General features: G+C 42.2%; 2 protein-coding genes across 2 annotated transcripts in view; one reads left to right on the top strand and one right to left on the bottom strand.

The window, feature by feature from the left end:
- Window positions 1–26,750, bottom strand: part of IQGAP2 (IQ motif containing GTPase activating protein 2) — a 283,554-nt gene that overhangs the window by 144,412 nt on the left and 112,392 nt on the right. The window lies entirely within an intron of this gene.
- Window positions 6,457–7,743, top strand: LOC133089774 (succinate dehydrogenase cytochrome b560 subunit, mitochondrial). Its single transcript, XM_061187921.1, has one exon. It carries the CDS (start codon window positions 6,475–6,477, stop codon window positions 6,982–6,984), a length of 510 nt encoding a protein of 169 aa, XP_061043904.1. The 5' UTR covers window positions 6,457–6,474; the 3' UTR covers window positions 6,985–7,743.

Below are 26,750 nucleotides of genomic sequence, written 5' to 3'. Positions count from 1 at the left end.
AGTCTCCTCATAATATACAGCTTGGAAACTTATCAATTATTAGTCAGTATATGATCAATAAAGATTGACTGATGATAGCAAGACCATTCTTCTGGAACAGTCAGTAAACTCTGCTCCAGAATAACCAGCTAGGTTGGCTCCCTAACACCGCTCTCAGGGTACTAAACTACCTCACAGGGAAGCAGGGACCATGATATGCAAACTTCTAAACTAGTACCCAGTCATCACGTGGGCTGAATATCCTTTGGATCTATGTTTCAAAAGCCTCCACTCTCCCCTCCCCCCATCTGCTAGCAGGATGCTAAAGCCCAGGGCGACCTTGAAAGAGAAGATGGAAGATCTCCCATCAGCCTGGGTCCCTGAGTAACTCAGGGACCTGGGTTATCTGTGTGGTAAAGAGCCTCCTGCATTCCCTCATCCTCGCCTTAAAGCTACTGAATCTTACCTGAAAAAGAATTAAACTTCTACTGCCAACCTCAGCCTCAGTGGCGTATCTGTTACAAAGCTAGTGTTACCCAACCAAACCAATAAAATTCATTAAGTGTGATTTTTATGGTCTGTTGGGGTCAAACTTCCTGTCGCAATCACAATACAGAAAACAACTGGCCTGATGTTCAGGAAGTCTGGATTTCCAATCACTAGCTGGATGCCCTGGAACAGGTCACTTAAAACTCTGAGCTGAGTTTTAGTCCAAGAGTCTAAAATTATAAATGGAATTCTGTACGACACTAATTATATGATTTTGTTGTGTTTAGTAACAGCTTTATTGAGAGAGAATTCACACACCCTTTTAAGATGTATAATGCAGTGACTTTTACCATAGTCACAGGGTTATGAGACCATCACTTAACAATTTTAGAACGTTTTCATCACTCCGAAAAGAAGCCCTATAACTCATTTACAATATTCCCCATTTACTCCCAATTTTCCAACCCACTAATCTACTCTCTGTTTATAGATCTGCTTATTCTGGACATTTCATATAAATGGAACCATAAAATACATGGCCGTCTGTGACTAGCTTCTTTCACTTACCATAATATTTTCAAGGTTCATCTATTGTGTAGGATATATTAGTGCTGCATTCCTTTTCATTGTTGAATAATATTCTGCTGTATAGATATATATCATATTTTATTTATCAGTTTAGGGACATTTGGGTTTTTCCCACTATTTGGCTACTATGAATAATGCTGCTGTAAACATTAGTGTGTAAGTTTTTGCAAGGACCTATGTTCTGCTTTTTCTTGTGTGTATACCTAGGAGTAGAATTGCTGGGTCATAAGGTAACTCTATGTTTAATCTTTTTTGGAACTTCCAGACTTTTCCAAAGCAGCTGCAACATTTTACATTCCCATCAGCAGCGTGTGAGGATTCTAATTTCCCCAGCTCCTTGCCAACACTCAGCTGTCTTTTTGATTATAGCCATCCTAAGTAGATGCAAAGTGGCATCTCATTATGGTTTTGATTTTCATTTCTCTGATGGCTAATGATATTGAGTGTCTTTTTATGTGCTTATTGCCCATTTGCATATCTTATTTAGAGAAATGTCTTTTCAAATCCATTGCCCATGTTTTAGCTGGCTTCTTTTTAAATAATTGAGTTATAAGAGTTCTTTATATATTTGGTATACAAATCCCTTATCAGGTACATGATTTGAAAATATTTCTTCATTCTGTGGGTTGTCTTTTTGCTTTCTTGATGGTGTCTTTTGAAGCACAAAAAGGTTGTAATTTTGATGAAGTCCCATTTATCTATTCTTTTTTTTTTTAAGTCTTTATTGAATTTGTTACAATACTGATTCTGTTTTATGTTTTGGTTTTTTGGCTGCAAGGCATGTGGGATCTTAGCTCTCCAACCAGGGATTGAACCTGCACCCCCTGCATTGGAAGGTGAAGTCTTAACCACTGGACCACCAGGGAAGTCTCCCATTTATCTATTCTTTTCTTGCTTGTACTTTGATGTCATATTTAAGAAACCACTGCTTAACTGAAGGTCACAAATACCTATGTTTTCTTCTAAGAGCCTCATAGTTTTAACTCTTATATTTATATCTTTTATCCATTTTGAGTTAATTTTTTGTACTGGTGAGAGGTAACGGTCCAAATTCATTCTTTTGAATGTGGACATCCAGTTGTCTCAGCACCATTGGTTAAAAAGACTGTCTTCAATTTGACCTGAAAACCCACAGAAAACCAGAATTGGCCTGTGTCTCCTCCTGCTGCCCTCGCATTTCCTGCTTCTTCCCTGTTCCTTCCATTGGTTGTTCGTACTGAACCTCAACACCAATATGTGAACATCCCATCCCAAACCAGAGGTGAAGCTATTCCTTATGAGCATCTTCAAGGCTGTCGCAGAACCTCACTTTCCTTTTGGGGGGCGGGAAATGGGACTCTTTTGTATTAGTATTGCTTGCGTTCTCTTCTCTCTGCAGAAGGAAAATCTGAATCACTTACCAGGCACAACAAAATGGAGATAAAAGGAATTTCCTTTCTATCATTCAAGCAGATTGTCTTCAAATTTGTTTTTTTTGCTTTTTGTTTTTTGTTTTTTGAGTTGAGATGGTTTTCATAAGTAGCTCTGTGTGTAAAAGTACCAGGTCCGTTCCAAGTGAGACTGGGAGAAGGAGGGGTGTGTGGCAGGGGAGGATACTGGGAGAAGAATGAAGGGGAGAGAAAGGTAAGATTTTTCCAATTTTAGGTTAAGGCCAAAAAGAAAAATAATTAATGTCATTCTGTCTTGCACGAGAACCAAAAAGAAACAAACAAAACAAAACAAAACAAAAACCCAAAATACCACCTCATAGAAATCTGGAGACAAACCATCCATCCTATTGTGCTACTTTTTGCTTTGCAGAGCACAGGAAAGTTGTTTCACTGAGGCATTTGCTATCTGAGTTGTTATTCAGGACATCTCCAACTATAAATCTTGGTCTCTATCATATAGCACTGTATGAAAGAAATGTCCCCAAAGTAGAGCTGCTGGCCTAGAAACAGAAAGTGTGTTTTTTCTGCACAAACCCTGTTTGAATGTAGTGCCCTAATCCATGAACTTTCAAGTACTACAAGTCAATTTCTCTCCTGAAACATTTTGAAAATCAGCATATGAAATATTTTACAAAAGAATAAAAACAACGACCAGATATTTTTATGTGTACAGTGTAACTGGTCCCTTTTGTGCCAATAAGAGGTAAAATGTCAGAAGTTAGGATTAGATTAAGTTCTCATGGTAAACCTTTCCATTCACTGGAGGCTGAGGCAAAACTGTCACAACGAGGAGGGGAGGGAATAAATTAGGAATTTGGGATTAACAGATACACGCTACTATACATAAAATAAACAACAAGGACCTACTGTATAGCACGGGGAACTACATTCAATATCTTGTAATCTATAATGGAAAAGAATCTGAAAAAGTATACACACACACACATATTAAAAAACTGGATCACTTTGCTATACACCTAAAACACTGTAAATCAACTATATTCAATTAAAAAAACAAAAACAAAAAAACTGTCACCACAATTCTATCAGCCTAATTAGCTCAGGGGAACAGGGATGTAGAAAAATACATATTGCACAACTGAGGCAGGCATCCATGGGCCCCCATCCTCCTCTCATATAAAATTTATTTGGTTCACTATAAGAAAATGATGTGAAATATTAAAATAATGCTAATTATTTTCTTTAAAACACAGACTTACAATACCATGAAAAGAAGCAATGTATGACTCCAAGACCTAACAGGCACGGAGCAGGCTTTTGAGGACCTCTTTCTCATTCTCCTCTTTAGGAAGGAGATGATACAGCAACCCTCTGTCGAGTTTGGCAAGCATTTCACGAACTGCGTTCCACAGAATACTGGCTCAGTGAGATGCTAATACAGTCCTGGTGGGAAAGGGGGCCAAATGAACTTAGAAAATGTTGCATTCTATGTCTTCTCTTGAGGATTCATAAGTTGCATCAGCATCCTGAAAGCTCAGAGAATTCCTGAAGTCAGGAACCAAGTTTACTTTTTAATGCAATGTTTCCCCCCAATTTTTTTTGACCATGAAACTCCTTTTTCCCAAATCACTTGGTAATATTTCATATGATGAAATGACAGGTAACTGATAAAAGCAGTACAGTTTGGTGACTAAAATCATGGCATTTGGGCTCACACTTTCTGAGTTCAAATCCTAGTTCTAGCATAATACTAGTGATTTCTCTGTAAAATAAAGATAGTTAAACTATCTACCCTTGGAGGGCTTTTGTAAGGAGTAAATGAGAATCTGTATAATATATTTAGCACTGTGCCCAGCACATAGTAAGAGCCTGGCAAACATTAACCACAATTATTATTAGCATGTCCCCAAGTTTGAATCTGGGCTATTCGCTCCCCAGATGTGTAACCTTGACAGATTAATTAATCCAATTAATATTTTTGAGCATCAAGTACTTTCCAGACCTGGTTCCACGTGGTGAATCAGGCAAAGTCCCTCAGTTTCCTGGGCAGTAAGTCTCATATTCTCACCGATGTTAGGATGCCACTAGTTCAGGAGTTATGGAGGATTAAATGAAACAGCACCAGTATGGAACCTAGCAGATAGCTGGTGCCCAGATGTCACTCACATGGTTGCCTTCTCTTTTATCTATCTATCTATTTTTTAAAATAAATTTATTTATTTATTTATTTATTTATATTTGGCTGCACTGGGTCTTCGTTGCTGCGTGCAGGCTTTCTCTAGTTGCAGCGAGCAGGGGCTACTCTTCATTGCGGTGCGCGGGCTTCTCATTGCAGTGGCTTCTCTTGTTGCAGAGTAAGGGCTCTAGGTGCGCGGGCTTCAGTAGTTGTGGCTCGCGGGCTTAGTTGCTCCACGGCATGTGGGATCTTACCGGACCAGGGATGGAACCCGTGTCCCCTGCATTGGCAGGCGGATTCTTAACCACTGCGACACCAGGGAAGTCCCTCCCTTCTCTTTAAACAAATTTTTCCAAGAATCTCTTTGGTGAGTTATTTCTTAGAAAACGATATTTAATGCATTATTTTAACCCTTCTTCCTCTATGTTTCTTAAACATAGGATAAGGAGAATAGAAATAAGTGGAATGGCCTGAGGCATTTATGGATATAAGAATGCCTGCAAACTTTGTAGCCCAATCTGTAATATGTCTGATTAACTTTTGAAAATTATTTTGAAAGAAATTTTGAAAAAAATTTGTTAATTACTTCACAGACTACACTGTTGCTTAAATATATGCTCTTCATAATTCTTCCTAACTCCAGGCAAAAATCAGATATTTACTGTACTTCTATTTAGGTTTGGACCAATTAATCATCTACCTAGGAGGTATCATACTGATATTAGAATATACCTGGAGAGACAGCTGGCTTGGCATATACAGAAACACAAATACAAAAAAAAAAAAATATATATATATATATATATCTACGTGTATTAAAATTTCTAGATGGGCAGACATTGCATAAAGCCTATAAAATAAAAAATTTAAAACCCAAAACATGGCAATCCGCCTGCCAATGCAGGGGACAAGGGTTCCATCCCTGGTCCGGGAAGATCCCACACGCCGCGGAGCAACTAAGCCCGTGCACCACAACTACTGAGCCTGCGCTCTAGAGCCCGCGAGCCACAACTACTTAGCCTGTGTGCCACAACTACTGAAGTCCGCGCGCCTAGAGCCCGTGCTCCCCAAGAGAAGCCACCACAATGAGAAGCCCACGTACCGCAATGAAGAGAAGCCCGTGCTCGCCGCAACTAGAGAAAACCCACGCGCAGCAACGAAGACCCAATGCAGCCAAAAAAATACATACATACATACATACATACATAAATGAGAAAAAGAAAAACCCCCAAACGTACTTATTTTTAACATTACTGTGCACATTAGGCAAAAGGCTGGTCATAAGCTTCATCATTTGGTTGGGAGGGGAGTGAGAGAGAGAGACAACAGCTAATATGTTCAGTATTATGGTTTTTGGCTGATACCTTAGTTCAAGTGGTTCAAGTGTTAAATATTTAATAGTGCTTTAACAATACTTTGACTTAAACATTTTTCTGGAATAATACTCATATACTGGAAAAAACAAAAAGCTAAAGGTATTCAGGATAGCCAGTACCTGAGTGGGGATTACAGAAATATATATGCTTTAAAAGAAATGTTTAAGCAGGAAAATGTACAGCCGTGGAGCCTTTGGTATCCAGGGACCAAGGGTGAGCATGAGAGGAGCCATAAGTCACACCTCCCTGGAATCTTCCAATGTTTTATGCCCTCCACTGGCGTCTAGAATCCGGCCTGTAGGTTCTCAGCTATACAATCTTCTCCCCAGTATGTGTGAACAGTTGTAAACGACTGGTACAAACTTTCTGGAAAGCGATCGGAGATATAATAATAAATAATTACTGCAATTCTATTAGTTTAGGGCATGGAGCTTTAAAAAGTTTTATTTGACTTCCGTCCAGGCCGGAACCCAAGATGGCTGCGCTTTTGTTGAGACGTGTTGGCCATCATTGCCTCCGTGCCCACCTTAGTCCTCTGCTCTGTATCAGAAGTGCTGTCCCTTTGGGAACCACAGCCAAAGAAGAGATGGAGAGGTTCTGGAATAAGAACACTGGTTCAAACCGTCCTTTGTCTCCCCATGTCACTATCTACAGATGGTCTCTTCCCATGGCGATGTCCATTTGCCACCGTGGCACTGGTATTGCCTTGAGTGCAGGGGTCTCTCTTTTTGGCTTGTCAGCCCTCTTGGTCCCTGGGAGCTTTGAGTCTCATTTGGAACTTGTAAAGTCCCTGTGTTTGGGGCCAGCGCTGATCCACACAGCCAAATTTGCACTCGTCTTCCCTCTCACGTATCACACCTGGAATGGGATCCGACACTTGATGTGGGACCTAGGAAAAGGCCTGACGATTTCCCAGCTATACCAGTCTGGAGTGGTTGTCTTGGTTCTTACCGTGTTGTCCTCTGTAGGGCTGGCAGCCATGTGAAGAGCCGACGTTCCCAGCATCATCTTCCTACCAGTTATTGCATTGACCCATCTTCCTGTTTGTTACTCTTATCTTAGGCCATGGCAGAGTTATCTTGATTTGTTTAGACCCTTTTGTGCTTGCAGATCCCCTTGGAGCTCAGCAGTAAGAGTACCTTATAGAACCAGAGTAGTGGAAAAGGATCCAGTTTTCCCCTTATTTCTAAAGATGGAATGACTGTAAAAACTCCCTTTTCCTGCCCCCAGCTTGCAGCCTACTCTGGGCCTGGGAGCACTCATTCTCTCTCCATATTAGGCCTTGATTTGTGCTGAGGGTCAGCTTTTGGCTTCTTCTTCCTAAGACAGTGGAAACAATGCCACTCTGTGGCCTCTGCCTTGGGGACTGGGAGTGGGGCTTGGGTTGCCACTGCCTGTGGGTTGCTGGCTTAAAGGACAATTCTGTTAATTGGTCAGAGCCCAGGGTCTTTAACACCCACACAGTGTGACTGAAAGAAGAGGGGCGGGGGTGGAGGGGAATTAGCCTGTCCCGGCTAGAGGGAGATGAAGAGAGTAAGTTGGCTCTTGGAGAACATGCTTTGGGGAGAAGAAGATATATAGCTTTTGATGCAAGGGGAAGATCCAGAAAACTATCATTGAACCTATTAAGGATTATTTCTCTTCCTTGCATTTCCAGAAAAACCAAGCCTCTTATTGTCATGTTTTCTAATCCAAATTCATGTGACAGCTTTTTCTGAAATGGAATTAAAATTATTATTTTGTCTTTGAAAAAAAAAAAAAAAGTTTTATTTATTCTTCCCATAACCCAATGAGTTATCATCTTTAAAAAAAAAAAAAACTGAGTCAGATATCAAGAAAGATGAAATATCTTGCCCAAGATCATATATATGTGGAAAAAATTTGAACGCCCCCCCAAATCTGAACCCAAATGTCACTCTGAAATTTGCACATTAACCAACTCATTATACTACTTCTTGAAAGACTACATCAGGAAACTTAGAATACAGCCCAGATATTTTACTTTGTGAATATAACTTCCTAAATACAGCTATGGTCCAAGACTTGTGTGCAATGCAAAAACTGTAAACAATGTAAGCGTCTAAAAAGAATGCTTATCCATTGCACAGAATATTATACAGCCACTTGAGATATTTTCATAGAATATTTAAGAAAATGGAAAAACAGTGGGGGTAAATTAAGAGAAAAGTAGAGGATGCAAAATTGTATAGTAAGATAATTTTTTTTCTACAATTATATATCTTTAAATAAATATACACAGACTGGAAACATATAGCAAAATATTAACAGTGGTTTTCCCTGTGGGTTGGTAAGGTTCGTCATCTTTTCTTGTAACTTAATTTTTTATCATAAACATGTATTTTCAATAATAGAAAATAATGAAATCCAGTGTGTTCTAAAGTTTCTGTCTCTTTCCAGTGTATAGAAAGCAAGAGGCTGTTTGCTGATTACACCAAGCACTTGAGCCAAAATGGAGTCTTGTGGTAGCAAACATTAAAAGAACACTGATGAAGACAGGGGTATGGGTATAGGCGGGGAAATGGTAGTTTGTCATGAGGGGTGGAAGCAGGAAAAGACACAAAGGCACTCTAAATTTTTTATTTTTTTTTTAAAGCATATGGGTTGAGACACATAACCAATAAAATTCCCTCTTAAGGAAAATGTTAAGTATATTTATCTTTTTCACGTACCTCTAACCATGTTAACAACCTGGCTTTAAGGCTTGGAAAGTAAAGGAGGAATCCTCATTAATGAATAAATGAAACGTTAACAAATCAAGAATGCAGCCTAGATCATCCCATGCTGCTGACAGTAAAATACAAAAGTAGAGAGAGAAATTGAAGAAGAACTTGTTAAGCAAAACACACACACACAAATAACACCACCACCAAAACAAAAAAAAAAAAACAGAACTTGAAGATTTCGAAAATTCACAGGCTATCAACACTGCAAAAAATAAGAAACTATGTTCTGGAGAGAACACAGAGGGTGTAGCTAGACAATCACTGCATAAAGAATGTGACTCACCGATGTAATCAGCCATCTCAGCGAAAGTCAGGAATAGGGATGGGGTTATGCTCATTTAGACTAAAGGGGACAAAGACAGGGCAACAGTGAAGGAAGGCTGTCAGACCTCTGGGATTCTAGGGGATGGGACAATAGAGCTTTCTGGCTGTGTTATCCATCAGGATAAGGGAAGAATGACCCCAAGGAGATTCAGAGATTGAGAGGGCTGCCACTCCCACCACAGGACCAGACCGGCTCCTCCTTAAAGGGCAAGGCTGTCTCTTCCTGGGTTCCTGTGGGTCTGGAAGGCAGGGCCACCAGCCTGGTGAGCCCAAAGGACAGACCACCAAGCGGATTATTCTGGAGCCTTAAAATGAGAATTTGCCCCATTACTTTTTAGACTCCCTTGGGATCCATCACCCCCTTTCTTCTTTCTAATTTCTCGCTTTTAGAAAGGGAATGTCTATTGTATGGCTGTCCCTCCTTTGTAATTTGGAAGCACAAAACTTCTGGGTTGCATAGCTTCACAGCCGGAGAGGAATTTTTGCCTCAGGATGAATCTCAAGTTTCACCCACACCTGATTTAGATACTTTGGTGAGACTTGGGACTCTGAGTTGATGCTAGAATGGGTGAAGATTTTGGGGCTTCTGGGATGTAGATGAATGCATTTTGTCTCTGAGAAGGACAGAAATTTGGGGGGAAAAGGGGCAGAACGTTGTGGTCAGAACTGTGTCCCCTCCAAATTCATATGTTGAAGTCCTAACCCACACAGTACAAGAGAATGTGACTGTATCCAGAGAAGGGGCCTTTAAGAGGCGATTAAGTTTAAATGAGGCCATTTGGAGAGGACTTAATCCAATGACTGGTATAAGAAGAGGAGATTAGGACAAAGAGAGACACCAGGGCTGTGCACACACAGAAGGAAACCCAGCGAGGACACAGCAAGAAGGCAGCCATTGGCAAGTCAAGGAGAGAAGCCTCAGAAGAAACCAATTCCACAGACACCTTGATCTTGGACCTCCAGAGCCATGAGAAAATAAACTGTTGTTTAAGCTACTCAGTCTGTGGTATTTTGTTACGGCAGCCCAAGCAAATAATACACTAGCTAAACCATCAACCCCCATCATCCTCTAAAACTCCTCACCCAATTTTATTTCTCTTCATTGTATTTCTTACTACCTGGCAGATTATATCATATTTATTTGTTTGACAGACTCACCTACTAAGAATGTAAACGCCGTAAGAGCAAGGACCTTGCCTGTCTTTTGAGAGGCATATAGTGCAATGGTTCAAAGCACAAACTCTAGAGGCAGAAGCCTGAGATTGAACCCAAGCTCTGCCACTTACCAGCTGTGTGCCTTGGGGAACTGACTTAACTTGTCTGCGTCTCAGTTTCCTCATCTGTACGCTGGGGACAGTCATAGTTCTGCTTCAGAGTGCTGTTGTGAGTTGATGGAAGAAAGCACAACAACAGTGCCTGGCACACAATAAACACCTTGAGAAGCAGACATCATAGCTTTTACTGCTCAGTGCTATATCCCAGGACCACTCTGCCCAACTGCCAACACAAGTCACTGTTCCCATCTGTCCTTCAGCACTATTTGTCTGCCACGCACACTTCCATGGGGCTGCAACTAAGCCAGCATTTTGCTATGTCAAACATGCCTTCTCTTCTCGTGGCAGTCTGCAACATCCCCGTGGCTAATCCAAGCCATCCACCGCTCCCACCACCCCACCAGCCCCTGTCAACACACACACACATTCTATTATTGCCTTACACAAGTTAGGGGTTTAAATGGTATTTAGTAGGGGCTCTACAAATATTTATACATGTTCCCAAGCCAGGTTTCCACTCGAATGGAGCTCCCTTGATCCTGATAATGCCAACCACAAATGACGGCAGCTCCCATGTGATTGGCACGTTGCTCGGCACTTAGCTGACACTTGGCACTTACATGAATGTATTCTCACACTAACCTGATGGGATCGGTATGATTCCCGTTTATCAGGGAAGGAAAGAGGCTCAGAGAGTTAAGCAGCTTGTTCACAGCTACACAGCTAGTAGGCTGAGATTCCAATCCAGATTGTCACCTCCATAGCACACGTGTCTGCCACACTCTTCTCTGCTCTGACAAATTGTCTAAGATGAACTTGGTGAACAGGGCTTAAGCTACCCGCCTAGGAAGGTTCACTTCTTAAGAGGAAACTCACAGTGGAGCCTTCTCTAAAACCAAAACAAGCCAATTCAGATCTCCATAGACTGTCTTCCCAAAGCGAGGTGCTATAATACAAGATGAAGGTGAACATCTTTTTTGGGACTGGCTGAAGAGACCGCTGTCACTTTCAGAGGTGTCTGTGGGGTGCAGCTGTGCACTGGACTTTGGGTTCTCAAAAATCTGGCTTCAAACTTGGTTCTGCAATTTATTAGTCGTGATTACCTTAGTGTGCAACCATTTCCCTGGGCCACAGTTTCCCCTTTTCAAAGATTAGGTACAACACCAGCTACCTCACAGAGATGTCATGAGAACTAAAACAGATACCATCTGTGGCGTCACCTGGTAGAAAAGTACCCGGCGCGCAATGGGTGTTCAAGAAACAAATGTTGATCAAAAGGAAGAAAAAGGAGTTAGGCAGGTGAGCATCAGTTCAAAGTGTAATGTTCCAAAGGATCCACCAGATACCACATGTTCTCCAAAGAGCATCTTTCCTAAGCACCTAAGCAGCCTGGCTGCGCTGACCTGAACGTGTAAGATGCAAAGTCCGCTGGATGGAGACCGCTGGGGCATACAACACCCTGCAGTAAAACCAGCGGACCAAAGTGCCTTGGAGACCTGAACTCAAAAGTTGGACTCTGTCTACCTGGCTTCCTTAGAACTTGCTACAGGGGAGACGAGGCTGTCATGGTCATTTGCAGTGCAAAGCACCTTCCATTTTGGAAGGTAACCATGAGCTGGGAGCAGAGGAAAAGTAAAGAAGAAAGAACCAGAAGGACTGGGTAGGAGTTTCCTGCCAAATCAACACTCACTGGAGGCTTCCACACAAATTTTGGCCTAACAAACAGCTGAAGACTTGATGAAGCAGATTCTCCTTCCTGGGTTTGGTTGCACTGTGCACATGATCTAACCACAAAATAATCACTGTTCTTGCACTTTTAGACATTTTTTGCCTCAACGTAGGCAGGAAAATGCAAGCAACAAGCTTAATAAGATCACTGTAAACTTAGCTAATTTACCACACTCCTCCCTACCCTCGACTCGCCTTTTTACAGCCTTTTCCTACTTCTCAACCAAATATTCAATAGGGGATCATTTAAATAATGAACATTTTAGAACACCAAGAGAATTCCATAGCTAAAGCCAGGTCAAATTTCAAAATATAAGACACATAATCGGTCAAAACAGCATCCAGGGTGAATTTCCCTCCTTCTCCGATTCCCTTGAAACTACAGGTATCTTGTGCTCAAAGTTAACCCTTTTCTGGCAATGGGGAATAAGACAGAGATATGAAGGCTGGTTCTTCTAGAGTCTAAAAGATCAAAAAAGAGTAGCTCTTAGTAGCAGTCAAGTACAGCAGGAGAAGACACTACTGGTAAGTTTAACTGTGAGAAACGTCATTTTAGTACCTTATCAAGAGGCCCTTCCTCCCCTAGCTGTGTCCTCTGCCCAGCCCTTACTGATTTCTCCCACCCCCACTAGCAGCTGTACCAAGGAAGTGACAAACAGGGACCCACTAGATGCCATCAATCATTGTCACTAAGAGGAGAATGAAAAGAATCCAACATATGTTCTCGCAAATGCCTCCCCCTCTCCACTCCCACTCACCGTACACAACCTTTATAAGCAGCGAGTCACTTTTCCACAGCCCTTCAGGGGAAATGGATGAGGAGCAGTTAGCAGAAGCATCTCAAGCACTATTCTTTTCCTATGTGTGTCTGTATTTACAGTTCACACACTTCCCAGGCAATACTGAAGCAGGGCTTCACACCAACTGGCTATGGACAATCCCGACCACGGAGAGAGGAAGGACGGATGATCAAAGCAAGGCTGCGCTCAGTGCCAGGAGGGATGGCGGGATAGAAAGGATGCACAATACAGGTAGCAGATGGTGCTCTCCCCAACGTGTTCTCAAGTCAGAAAACCTGGAGTTCCTTATTTCTCTGCTGACCACTGTGGCACTTGATAAATCAATTCCTATGGCAACAGCTCTAAGTATGACACTCTAAAAATAAAAGGATGTTGTAAATGGAAGACAGACACTTGCATTCATTCCTGGGAATAGAGTGAGAGGCAGAATGTGGTAACTTGCATCATAAGTCATAGAACAATTTTTCTCTTTGACTCCATAATCCCCTACTGCGAATCTATCAAGGCTAAATAATATAAGAGAACTAAAGCAACAATAAAAGACCAATTGTATGCATGAGGATATTAATTGCAGTGATATTAAAAAATAAACAATTAAAACACTGTTTCACAGAAGAGATTGTGAAGTTATGGTACATAATACAGATGAAACACGTAGCCAGTAAAATGTATGACAACTTAGCAAAAGGGAGGGAATGTTGCTGTAGTAAAGTGAATCAAGCAATGATACAAAAATAGGTGCTTTTTGTTATAACTATATCAGGTTATGTTTGCATATGAAAAATTTAGAAAAGTTGATATACTAGGTTGGTGGAATTTTAAGGTTCCCTAATTTTTTTTGAAATTTTTGTAATAAAAATTAAGACAAAAGAAAAATCAGGCTAAAAAAAAAAAAAAAAAAAGAAAAATCAGGCTAAAAGTCACCACAATTAATTCAACTATTTTCCAAACCTCAGTTGTGCCACACAAGAATAGGTAGCAACACACCAGATGTACATCTACCAACAAGGATGGAACTTTCAGAGCCTAGGGGAAAAAACTGAAACAGAAGGAGACAGCCATAGCATTTCCATTTATTAAAAATAGGTACCCACAAGATGAGATACGTTACAAGACTACATACAGGCCTAAATGATGCACTTTATACATATTCGAATGGTTGCCTATGGGAGGGAGGGAACTAGGGAAAAAAGGAAGTAACTCGTAGGGGCCCAGGACAAACCAGTGGCCACCCCGTGACCAGTAAGACCACTGCAGAGTGTGATTGGCTCAACCTTTGCACCTGATGTCCTCAAGCAGGGCCAGTCACAGTTTGAAGATATTGGAATAAACTGCTACAATTTCAGGCTACTAGACTTTTCCTCTCCAGGACATGTCCCATGCTCCAAAACAGTAGTTTCTTTATATGACAGCCATTCTTTTCCACCCCAGGTTCTAATTTTCCTTCTATTTAAAACAAGATTAAAAGGCTGCAGGAAATCATCATTACTGAAAGAGATTTAATCATGTTGCCAATTGTGCAAATAATTTTGTTACAAAATTGTATAACAATTGTATAGTAATATATGCATGTATAATTATAAATGTAGTAATATAACCATATGTAACTACTCAGAAATGATCCCTTATAAACTGCAAAAGAAACCGGCAAGAGTGGCTACATCTGGAGAGTAGAACCGGGTAGAAAAAGGATGTAATTTCAACTATGTACTCTCTTTTTGGACCTTTAGAATTTTGTACTGTTCATGTCTTTTCCTCATTTATCTACTAGGTGGTTCCTCCTGCCCCTCAGGTTTTAGGAGTCCTTTGTATATTAGAGATGTTGGTGCTTTGTGATATAATTTTTCTAGTGGTTTTTGTCTTTTATATTTGCTGGTTTTGCCTTTAATTTGACCAAATAAAAAATTTAAAGCACCTACTTAAGAGAACGCTCACTCCGTACATATCGTATTACAAAATAAGCTTAAGGAGAAAATGTTCCAGTTATACCAGAACCAGTAAGAAGCCAACCGAGCCCTCTTCTCTAAGCTCGATTCCAGTTTCCCGGAGCTAGATACCTTTCCTCCCAAATCCTGTTGACCCGGCTAAGCCCGAAGCAGCTCAGCAGGTGGCAGCATTGCCTGGGGTGCTCGCTGTACTTCCTTGATTTCATATGTAGCTTAATAATTAATTAGAGCCCTGCCACTCAGAATATCTTCTCAGGACCAAAGGCAGCCGGGGACTGCTGTCTCTGTCAAATTGTCCCCACCCTTGAGTCTCTACATTTCTTGGCTCCGAGAAGTATAGATGCCCCTTTGATCCAAAGGCAGGATTCGGGGCTCCAGAATCCTTACACCTTAACAAGGCATGTTAAAAAGTTGTTTTCAACTAACGTTCTTTTCTTAGAAGTCAGTTTCTTTACTGTTCGCTAGCGCCTGAGTCAGAACAGCGGCGACCTGGGGCAGAGTGGCCTTCAAAGCAGGAAGTGGGAGGAGAGGGTCCACCAGGCCAGCACTGCCTTGGACCCGCCAGAAAGCAGCGCCTGCAGGAACCACCCCTACAGCGTGTTCTGGAACTGAGCACCCTAAGTGCTCTCCACAGTGAGTTCTCACTAAGAAAGCCTTTGAGAAGTGTAAGGGTTTCCAGACAGATAATTAAGTACCATTTCGCTCCTCTAACAATTTCATCATTGTTCTCTATTAAAACTGACATCTGAAATAGACAACTTCTTTCTGTGGCAAACCCTTACAGAGGGGGGAAATGCAAGTCTACAGGAGTAATAAACAATCTTGTCCCACCCACCTTGGGGAAAAAGCAACAAATGGAACTTTTAGGGGGAAAGGGCAAGAAGAAGCCAAAAAATGAACTTCTGTGTAGTAAGAAAATCAAAACTCCTACTCTATAGCTGAATATTATGTCCATGTAGGAAAAAGTAGACAGACAGGAAAGGAGTGATGGACACAAAAAGAAACTGGCTGAAAAGCAGGAGGCACACACGCCACAGTCTCCCCCCTCTGGTAGGAAGCACAAATCATAGGGACTAACTGAGTGACCAACAACAAGGTTTCCAGCTCGGCTACCTGGACAAACGGCCAAGAGAGCTACAGAGAAAGAACTTAGAAAGTGGTGGCTGGGAGGCAAGTCAGCCTAAAGCACCCAGACATATTCTTCTTCTACCACCACCAAGTTCACTTAAATGTTTCACCTTCAATACAGTCATCAGCGACCACACAGAGAGAGAGACAGACAGGATGAAAACCACCAGGAGAGTCACACGAAGGGTTTAGGGAACAGGACCTGGTTATAAGAGAACACTATTACACCCTGGCGTTCTTAGGTTTCAGGAAATGTGGCTTGACGGACAGTATAGCCAGCTCTGTGCAATCACAAATCATGCAGCGAGGGGGTTCTGGGGCTGGCTTGGGTTTCACAATGCCTCCATCTCATGGCAGCCTCATCTAGCACCCTCCAGTACCGATTATCTGTGAGACACAGTATCTGAAGCCGACTGGGTATCATCTTTACAATCTAATATTTAAAGGCATTGCTAACCGTATTTCCAGAACACAGACATAAACTATGTTTATGTCTTGAGCCATAATTCTAGCATATCATAGAATACTACTACACACTCACACACACGCAAATATAAATCGAGCCCCTGCATAGGTGAAAAGCAGATTTCTTGGTAGGATCACCAGTGGGCAAGAACAGTAAGTGGGAACTCAGAATGAGGTGGCAACACACAGAAGAAGAAAGCGTGTGTGCCTTCTGCACACACAGAAACACAATTTCAAATAGCTGCAGCTAAGAAGAAACACTCAAATGTAAAGTGACAGTTAACTAATAGGGACCAATCTGTTGGCAGGACTTATCCCCACGGGGCTTGAGGCATGCAAGGACAGACAACAAGGAGACTGCCGAACTAACCCGGAGAGAAAGCATCAGTGGAGGTATTAAGTAGCTAGTCAGAGCAGAAGTATTAGTCACTTTTAATCACCTAAATTATTAACATAAACTGGAATAAATCCAGGCTAACTTTAGCCTCAGAAAATCCACTCTAGCAGGGCTTGCAAACAGATGCCTGTAGGGATGAGGCAGGTACTGCCAAGGGGCAAAGTTGGCTGGGGGAAGCTGGAGCTACTCCAAAGCTACTCTGCTACTTTGTGGGACCTTGGATCGCGGGCGCCCTACCTGCAGGATTTCCTTAGAAATGGGAAATCCAGGTTTTTACGAGCTCTTGATTTTTAAACGCTCAGAACTAATTAAAAAATAAACCCTGCATGTCTAATGAAACGCATCTTAAACTTTTGGAACATTTCAAAGGGAAGTGAAAATAGGCCCCGGGAGTATGCTTTCAGATGGGTAAAGGTTGGGCATGAATTTATAGGGTTAACAGCTGCTCTTTCTCAGCATGGTCTTGAAAAGTAGAACATCAGGGGCTCCCCTGGTGGCGCAGTGGTTGAGAATCTGCCTGCCAATGCAGGGGACACGCGTTCGAGCCCTGGTCTGGGAAGATCCCACATGCCGCGGAGCAACTGGGCCCGTGAGCCACAACTACTGAGCCTACGCGTCTGGAGCCTGTGCTCTGCAACAAGAGAGACCGCGACAGTGAGAGGCCTGCGCACCGCGATGAAGAGTGGCCCCCACTTGCCGCAACTAGAGAAAGCCCTCGCACAGAAACGAAGACCCAACACAGCCAAAAATAAATAACTAAATAAATATATTAAAAAAAAAAAAGTAGATTAAAAAAGAAAAAAAAGAAGGCAAGGCACTATGTTTACATAATGATTAAATTTATGATAAAAATACAGTAGAAGAAGTGCATAAAAGTAAAATAGGGACATTAGGGAAATGCAACTCAAAACCACAATGCTATATCACCTCACACCCGTTAGGGTGGCCATTAAAAAAAAAAAAATTAAAAAAAAAACCCACAGAAAATAACGAATGTTGGTGAAGATACAGATAAAGTGAAAACCTCAAGTATTACTGGTGGGAATGTAAAATGGTGCAGCCACTGTGGAAACCAGTTCTGTGGTTTCTCAAAATGTTAAACAGAAGTATGTATGATCCAACAATTTCACTTTTGGATTAATACCCCAAAGAATGGAAAACAGGAACTCAGATACTTGTCTACCAATGTTCATAGCAGCAACCTTCACAACAGCCCAAAGGTAGAAACAACTCAAGTGTCCATCAACAAATGAGTAAATAAAATGTGGTATATATCCATACAAGGGATTATTATTCCCCCTTAAAAATACAATTCTGATATAAGCCACAACATGGATGAACCTTGAAGACACTATGCTAAGTGAGATAAACCAAACATAAAAGGACAAATACTGTATCCTTCCACTTACAGGAGGTACCTAGAATACTCAAGTTCATAGACACAGAAAGAAGACTGGTGGCTGCCAGGGTTGGGCAGAGCAGGAATGGGGAGTTCGTGTTTAATGGGTAGAGATTCAGGATTGTGAGATAAAACAGTGCTGGAGGCGGATGGTGGTGATGGTTGTACCTCACTGTAAATGGACTTAATGCCACTGAGCTGTTCATTTCAACATGGTTAAAACGGTAAATTCTCTGTCATATATATATTTCACCACAATTTAAAAAAAAAGAAAGAATAATAGGAATATACATAGAGAAGACAGTCAAGAGGAGAGAGGCCTTGCTTATCTGCTGGCTTTCTCAGCAACCAATTCAGGGACAAGCATCTCCCTCTACTCCCAACCACCAACCCCTTAGATCTTACAGCCCCGCCTATGGCCCTAAGGGAGGGCTGTGACTATCAGAATCTCATTGGTCTTCCGGGATCTTCCACAGGGCCACGGCGGCGTATGGTTGCACAGGTGCCACACTGAGCGAAGGATCCTGGCCCAGGGGACCAGCCTGTGCTCCACTGGCCAGGCCCTGTGTCTGGAGGAGGGGACGCCTTTTCCTTCTCACACAGACAGTATAGGCTAGTGGTGGCCCTGATCTTCCCCACCCTCAAGTTGGTCTTCTCTAACTCCCTATTTCTGTGCATGATACCCTCTCTTCTCATGGATCCCAGATCGAAACTGTAGCGTCCCTTCCTGTTCCCGTTCTAATCAGCTATGGGCTTCCATCAACTCTCCATCTCTCCTCTCCACTCCTACTGCCACTTACCCTATTCAGGCCCTTTGACCTCTGATCTAGGGGCTCCATACCTCCAGCACCCGCTCCCCAGATGATCCAGCGTACATGCTGCCGTCAGATTAATCTTCCCCAAATAGGGCTCACGATTTCACTCACACACCTCTGGTGGCTTCCCTTTTCTCTCTTGTGTGTGTTGAACAAATATTCAAGGAAGGCGCTTATTCACCCCTAAGTGTCAGCTCTACTGTTTAAAGTGAGACTGTCAGATTATTTTGACGGTCCCTTGGTTAGGTGAGTGTGAAGCAGCAGCAGCGATTCAAATAATCTCTCCAGCAGAACACACCTTTATATATCCCAGTTGCTAGCAAGGAGTCAGTAGATTGAAACTGAAAAAAACCTGAAGAACCTTGAACTTCCTACCCCTATAGCTAATTAAAATGATGTGTCTCTCAGTTCTGGAGGCTGGCAAGTCCAAAACCAGGGCACCAGCATGGTCGGGTGAGGATCCTCTTCCTGGATCATAGCCGGCACCTTCTCGCCGTGTCCTCACATGACAGAAGGGGCCAGGGAGGTTTGTGGGGTCTCTTTTGTAACAACACTAATCCCCTGTTCATGAAGGCTCCACTCTTGTGAATTAATCCTCTCCCAAAGCCATCTCCTAATACCATCACCTCGGCCTTAGGATTTCAATGTATGAATTTTGGAAACATTTACACCATAGCAATGTCCATGGAGACCCCCTACAGCACCTTCCTCAAGTGAGATATATTTAAGCCTACAACTCAAACCTTCCACAAGCACCAGTAAGCATTAACCTGGTTCTGCAGGAAAGGATGCATGGGAAGAACATCCCAGGCACTAGATGGCAGGTATTTACAGAAAGAGAACATTACTAATATAAAGATATAGTTGAGTGGGATTTCCCCCTTATTCTTAGAATTACAGCCAAGGCCCACAGCTGAGGACAATGGGGTGAAGTACCCTACTTAGAAAGCCATGAACATGTATATACAGACACTGCCCCCCTGCTGCTTACTGAGAGGTCACAGGACCAGTCCTACTAGCTGACCACAGCCCTTCCTTCCACCCAGCCCCCAAAGAAAGGAAGAATAATTGATGGGGAGTGCAAGTTTCTAGCGCAGGCTCCTACCTGCTTGCCCTACAAGTTAGGAAGATGGGAGGGGTTCTAAGAGAATCTCTAGCAGAGACTAAGGTACCTGTTCCTTGTCTGGCTGCTTGCTGAGCTACAGAAGAACCCACAGGCTCACCTTGGGCTGGCACTGCGGCAGAATGGAGCATGTTAGGGAGCTGGGAGAACTTGGCATCCATAACCTGGACTGAGGGGACACCCGTAAACACAGAGACAGGCACAGAGATTCTGGAAGATGGGAGGCCGACTAGAGGAGCCCCACGCAAGCAGAGCTTAAAGGGATCCAGGTGCAGAACACCAGGAAACAAGGTAGGATATGCCCTCTCCATTCCAGTTCTATAAGACACCTGGACTGCGTGGGCGGGGACCCTCGTGGTTTGCACAGTTCCTTCTGCAGGAGCGTTGAGGTTAGCAGGGCGGGAGCCCTAGGGCTGCCAGGCAGCTGCTGGGCCGGGCAGCAGGACACCTGGCTCCAAGGAGGAGCTGGGAGTGCGAACAGGGCAGGAGCACCTAGCAACGACAAAGGGAGAGCCTGCGCCCCTCTGGACAGGTCCTGTGCAGAGGAGGCCGGGGTGAAGCTAAGCACAGACCCGGAGAGCCCCACGCGCGATCTACGCAGAGACTCCCTGCACCAGAATGAACCAGAGGGACACACCTTCTCAACAGCTGCTAGACCCTTGCTCCCTGTTCCCTGTCACAGGGAGGAGCCACAGCTCAGAAGAGAGCAGGGAGCTAGAATCAGATAGGAGAGAGATTAGGTGTTGTTTTGTTTTGTTTGTTTTTGGCCACACCGCATGGCATGTGGGATCCTAGTTCCCCCGACCAGGGATTGAACCCGTGCCCCCTTGAGTTGGAAGCACAGAGTCTTAACCACTGGACCGCCAGGGAAGTCCCTGGGTGGTTTAGAAAGACTAAGGAATGAAAGCATAAGCCCAGTATATCATCCAGGGATGGGAAGGGGGATTTGACAGAGTAGAGGTGTAAGCAGTGCCTGGAGAAAATTAAAGCCATTTCATGCTGTTACCCCCAACGAACCGAGTGAGGCTCCTGAAGAGACCAGCCACACTAACAGTAGGGTTAAATACACACGAATTATAAGCTCTCCCTAAGTATACTGTGTGCAGTTGAAAAACAGTACAGTAGGACTGCACGAGTCAGCTGTGGGCTCCTCGCTGTCACTCTCCAAGCAATGGGCTTCAACTAAAGGCCTCTGCCGACCCCTGCTGCCCTAGGAAGAGAAGGGCAATGCGCTCAACCTTACCCCTTCTCCTAGGAGTTGTGCCAGGTGAATTAACGTGTATGCAACCACCATTATGTGGCAGGCGATACGCCAGGTACTCTACCCACCAGCTCTGCCAGGCGGTGGTGGGACTCCTGTATTACAGAGGTTACTTAATCTGAGCGTTACATCAATGGTCCAAATGATGGGACCAGGATTCTAACTAAGCCTGACGCTAAATAGACTCATGCTAGTTCTGCCCCACTATACCAAAGCACCAAGAGGCATGAAATGAACCACCAAGAGGAGAGCTACAAACGTCCCATTGGTAGCAGCTCACCAGCAGTTTAAAAATGCAAACATTTTAATTTACATTTTTGAATCTATAAAATTTGATGCTGTGATAGGTTATTATAAATATAAAAACTAAGTCAATATGTCCACCCCCTTCCCTACTAACGCTCACACACAAAGGAACACCAGTACTAGACAAGTGCAGTCTGACCTTTAGCAAAAAGACAAAAGCACTATTGAGGAAAAAAAAAAACCCTAGCACCAGAACTCAAACTTGCCAAGCTATGTGCACTTTGGAATTTTGCAGTGTTTAATGTCAACTGTCCAGAACTGGCCTTATGGGACTCTCTGAGAGAATACTTTAATAACCCCCTTAATACCCACCTCTACAGGTAGCATTTTAGATCATCCAAAGTCCTTAGAAACCACTGCACTGTACACTACTCAGGAAAGGCCTTTATTAACCTTTTAAAGGCATTAACCGGAGGACTTACCAGAACCAAATTATCTCAGCAGCCAATCTCCTTGCTGATTGAATCACTATGCAAATATCAGGGCTCTGAGTCATTGAAAATTGCTGAAAGGGACTTGGTTGAGTCAGCATAAGATCTTTTTCCTAGCTATGCTTTAAAGGTGTTCTCAAACTTTGCCCTCAAGATATCTCCAGTACAGAGCTCAGCAAGTCAACAGAATACAAATAAAAATGACAGCACCCAATTTCAGAATATCTCAAACTATCAAATTCCACAGCCACTGTTCTTCTTTCTGTGATATCAGCAGGTAAACGTATATATATGTATATGCATTATGCTTTCAATTTTCAAGAACTATAAAAATTTGATACCTCTAATGAAAAGTTTAGCTAGTTTTTCAAACCATTTATTAATTTACGTAATAAATGAAGAAGGGTCTTAATGTTTAAAATTGGCATTAGAAGCTGTATCCCACAAATTCCTAATATTAAAAAATTTCAAAAAAATTTTAAAAACCACAGTTTGACAGGAAACTTTTTGCCCAAACCAGTGGTCCCCAAAACTATTAAAGAGAAAGCCAGTTAAAGGGATATATATTGGTAAGAAATAGTTCTAGAAACAGATTTAAAGTTAGCATTTTTCACTCTTCTTAGTTATGTCTTCATCAACCACAGCCAATAAAAATAATAAAACAAAGATTCTTAATTTCTATCACCTTTCCTATTTACCTCATCTAGTCATAGTACTTATCCATTTGTCTTCCAATGCTCTCTGCAGTTTATCAGTCACCACTAGTTAGGATAACAAGGACTTTGAGCTACACAAGCTTGCCCTGCTTTCCATACCACAGGAGCCACCAGCCTTTTACTGGAACAGGCCAGGAGAGGAGCTTCTTGGGAACTGACTCAAGCCTTACTATCTCGCAGACCCAGGACAGTCAAAAGACAAGGGCCCTACATTTGGTTTAATGCTCTCTGTCACCATTTTGAAATTCTTAATTTTTGAACAAGGGGTCCACATTACCATTCTGTGGTAGGCCCTGCTAACCAAATAAGTGGTCCTGCACAAATCTGATTTTTTTTTTTTTTAACAGCACTGAGATTTGAACCAAAAAAAAAAAAAAATTTTTTTTTAAAAAAAATATCATACTTGTAGCTTACAGGGCTTTTATTCTACTTTAAAAAACAAAGATGCCAATATTTTTATGCTTCCAAACCCAATTAAGGTAAAGTATTCAAGTATCCTTCACCTGGATCACTGCAAAAGTTTCCTAAACTGTTCTTTTTTTTTTTCCCTGGGTCCATTCTTGCCCACCACTACTCTGTCTCCACCCAGCCAAAGATCTTGTCTAGAACAAGCTTGATCTTGTCACTATGCTGAAAACCCTTCAGTGGCATCCACTGCCTTGAGCTCCAGGCCCAAAGCCTTCACGTGGCCACAAGGCCCCGAGCTCCAGCCCCTGACTGCTGCTTGGCCTCACCCCACTCCTTGCCTCCCGGGCCTTCTTCTAGCTTCTAGCCTGTTCCATTCTCCATTCCCTCTCCTAACCTTTGCACCTGCTGTCCTCTCTGCCCTAGGGACAAATATTTCAATCTCTCTATGTCCAAGGATTTAGATAAAATCAGGCAAAAATTCTGGATTCAAACCAACAATCATTACTGGCTTTGATACCGTGAAAGAAACACAAGAGGGATTTATGAAGGCTTAGGATTCTTAGGAAATACGGTTTTTACTCACACTATGCTTTCGGCTACTTCCCCGATGCCAAGGACAATGAGCCTCAACGTAACTATGAAACCAGGGACAGTGATGGGGAGATCAGGTCAGTTTTAAAGTTCTTCCTATCAGGTTAATTGAGCCTTAAAGGCATCTTTTTGATCATCTTTGACCTCTTACATACAGTGTTCACAAACAACTTCATAGGGTTTTGGGAAAACAAACTGAAAAGTATTAATGGGACCTCATCAAAGAAGACTTACAGATGGCAAATAAGCGTATGAAAAGATGCTTCACATCACATGGTATCAAGGAAATGCTCATTAAACCAACAACAGTAAGTACCATTACACATGTATTAGACTGGCCAAAATCCAGAACATTGACAACAACAAATGCTAGCAAAGATGTGGAGCAAGAGGAACTCTCATTCTTTCCTGATGGGAATGCAAAACGGTACAGCCTCTTTGGGAGACAATTTGGCAGTTTCTGACAAAACTAAATATACTCTTACCACACAATCAGCAACTGCACCCCTTTGGTACGTACCCAAAGGAGTTGAAAACTTATGTCCGCACAAAAACCTATACACAGAAATTTATAGCAGCTTTATTCATAATTGCCCAAACTGAGACAACCAAGATGTCCTCCAGGAGGTCAATGGATACACAGTCTGTGGTACATCTAGAAAGTGGAATATTATTCAGTGCTAAAAAGACATGAGCTCTCAAGCCATGAGAAGGCATAGAGGAACCTTAAATTCATAGTACAAAGTGAAAGGAAGCCAATCTGAAAAGGCTACATACTACATGTTTCCAACTATATGCTATTCTGGAAAAGGCAAAACTATGGAGACAATAAAAAGATTGGTGGTTGCCAGGGGTTGGGGGTGGGAGTGAGGGGAGGCACAAATGGGTGGAGCACAGAGGATTTTTAAAGGCAGTGAGACTATGCTGTATGATACTCCGATAGGAGTACTCTGTACTCATAATAATGGATACATGTCATTACATACTTGTCCAAATCCATAAAATGTGCAACACCAAGAACGAATCGTAGTGTAAACTATGGACTTTGGGTGATGATGATGAGTCAGTGTAGGTTCACACATTGTAACAAATGTTCCATGCTGGTGGGGCGGTTGATAAGGAGGGAGGCTGTGCATCTGTGGGAGCAGGGGGTGCATGGGAAACCTCTGCTTTCTGCTCAATTTTGCTGTGAACCTGAAACTGCTCCCCCAAAAATAAAATCATAAATTTTTTAAAAGTATTAATGGGGATGAATTAAGGGCTCACTTAAAAAAAAAAAAGAATATCTAATATACATTCTTTGAAGAAATTTAACTATTAGAGCTGATAAAAGATTCACACAGAACATGTTTCAATAAAAACTGCCCTTGCTTAGAAAGAAATGGACCATTATGAATAAGGTGCCTGCAATGGTTTTTCTCATGAGCTATAAATGTCCAGAGGCTCTCAGATTTTAGTTCTATCTTTATTTAAATGCTCTGACAGTACACTAGTCACAGGATCTTGGGTGTCTACTGCTACAAGGAGCTTTTCCAGAAAAGTAGTATCTTCTGGACTGAAAAGCCACCTAATCTTGACCTTTAGGATGTTTAGCAAGAACCTGTCATTCTCCCCCATCCCATCGTCTTTAACTAGCTCTTTGAAGACTCTTAATCCAATGGCCACAGAACATGCTGCTGGCTCTTCACAAAAAGAGTGTTGAGGGAACTGGCTCTATCTGGGGGGGAAAAAAAAATTAAGTTTGAGTCGTACTGCTCAAAAAGTATTCCAGATGGATTAAGACTCTAACAGTAAAAAATTTCAACTATGAAAGCATTCTGTAGAAGAATATATAGGGGACTATGCTTATAACGTTGGAGAAGGAAGGCCTTCTTAAGCCAGACACAACAAAAAAAAGTCTTCCAGAGGAAAATTATTTATGGTGCCTTCGATGTACTCCAATTTCCCAAAGTTAAAAGACAAGGCCAGGTTTAGAGAAAATATTTGCCAAACAACAGAGGATTAGTATTCTGAAAATACAAAGAACTACCAATCAATTTTTTAAAAAAAGACATGTTTTTTAATTGAGCAAAGGATATTAAGAGGCAATTCATAGAAAAGAAGAATAAAAATGCCTAATAAACATAAGAAGAGCTGCCTAGTAAAGAAAAAGATTAAAATAGTGAGATAGGTTTTTTTCTTTATGAGATTGTCGGAAACTTAGAAAACAAACTTACGGTTACCAAAGCGGAAAAGGGGGGTGGGAGGGCTAAACTAAGAGTTTGGGTTTAATAGATACACACTACTGTATATAAAATAGATAAACAACAAGGACCTACTGTATAGCAGAGGAAACTATATTCAGTATCTTGTAATAACATATAATAGAAAAGAATCTGAAAAAGAATATATATATATATCTCTTTGAATCACTTTCCTGTGCACCTGAAACTAAGACAATATTGTAAATCAACTATACTTCAATTTTTTAAAAAGTTAAAAAAAATATTGTCAGGGACTTCCCTGGTGGTCCAGTGGTTGAGAATCCACCTTCCAATGCAGGGGACGTGGGTTCGATCCCTGGTTGGGGAACTAAGATCCCACATGCCGTGGGGCAACGAAGCCCACGTGTCGCCACTACTGAGCCCGCACGCTCTGGAGCCTGCCTGCCACAATGAAAGATCCTGCGTGCTGCAACTAAGACCCGACGCAGCCAAAATAAATAAATATTTTTAAAAATATTGTCAAAAAATTTAAAGATCAACTTAATGAAGTGTTGGCCAGTGTGTGGCAGGTACCTGAGACCCTGCTGGTGAGCAATTTGACAGCCTCCTATCACACAACCACTAAGATCCAACGACGGCCCTCGTCTCTAGGGAAGAGGCGGATCCATGTAATCGGGATGCTACACTGGAA

This window comes from Eubalaena glacialis, chromosome 4, assembly GCF_028564815.1.
Source record: "Eubalaena glacialis isolate mEubGla1 chromosome 4, mEubGla1.1.hap2.+ XY, whole genome shotgun sequence".
NCBI lineage: Eukaryota > Metazoa > Chordata > Mammalia > Artiodactyla > Balaenidae > Eubalaena > Eubalaena glacialis.
The sequence above is the reverse complement of the archived record's forward strand: the minus strand, read 5'-3'. Positions and strand labels throughout refer to the sequence as shown.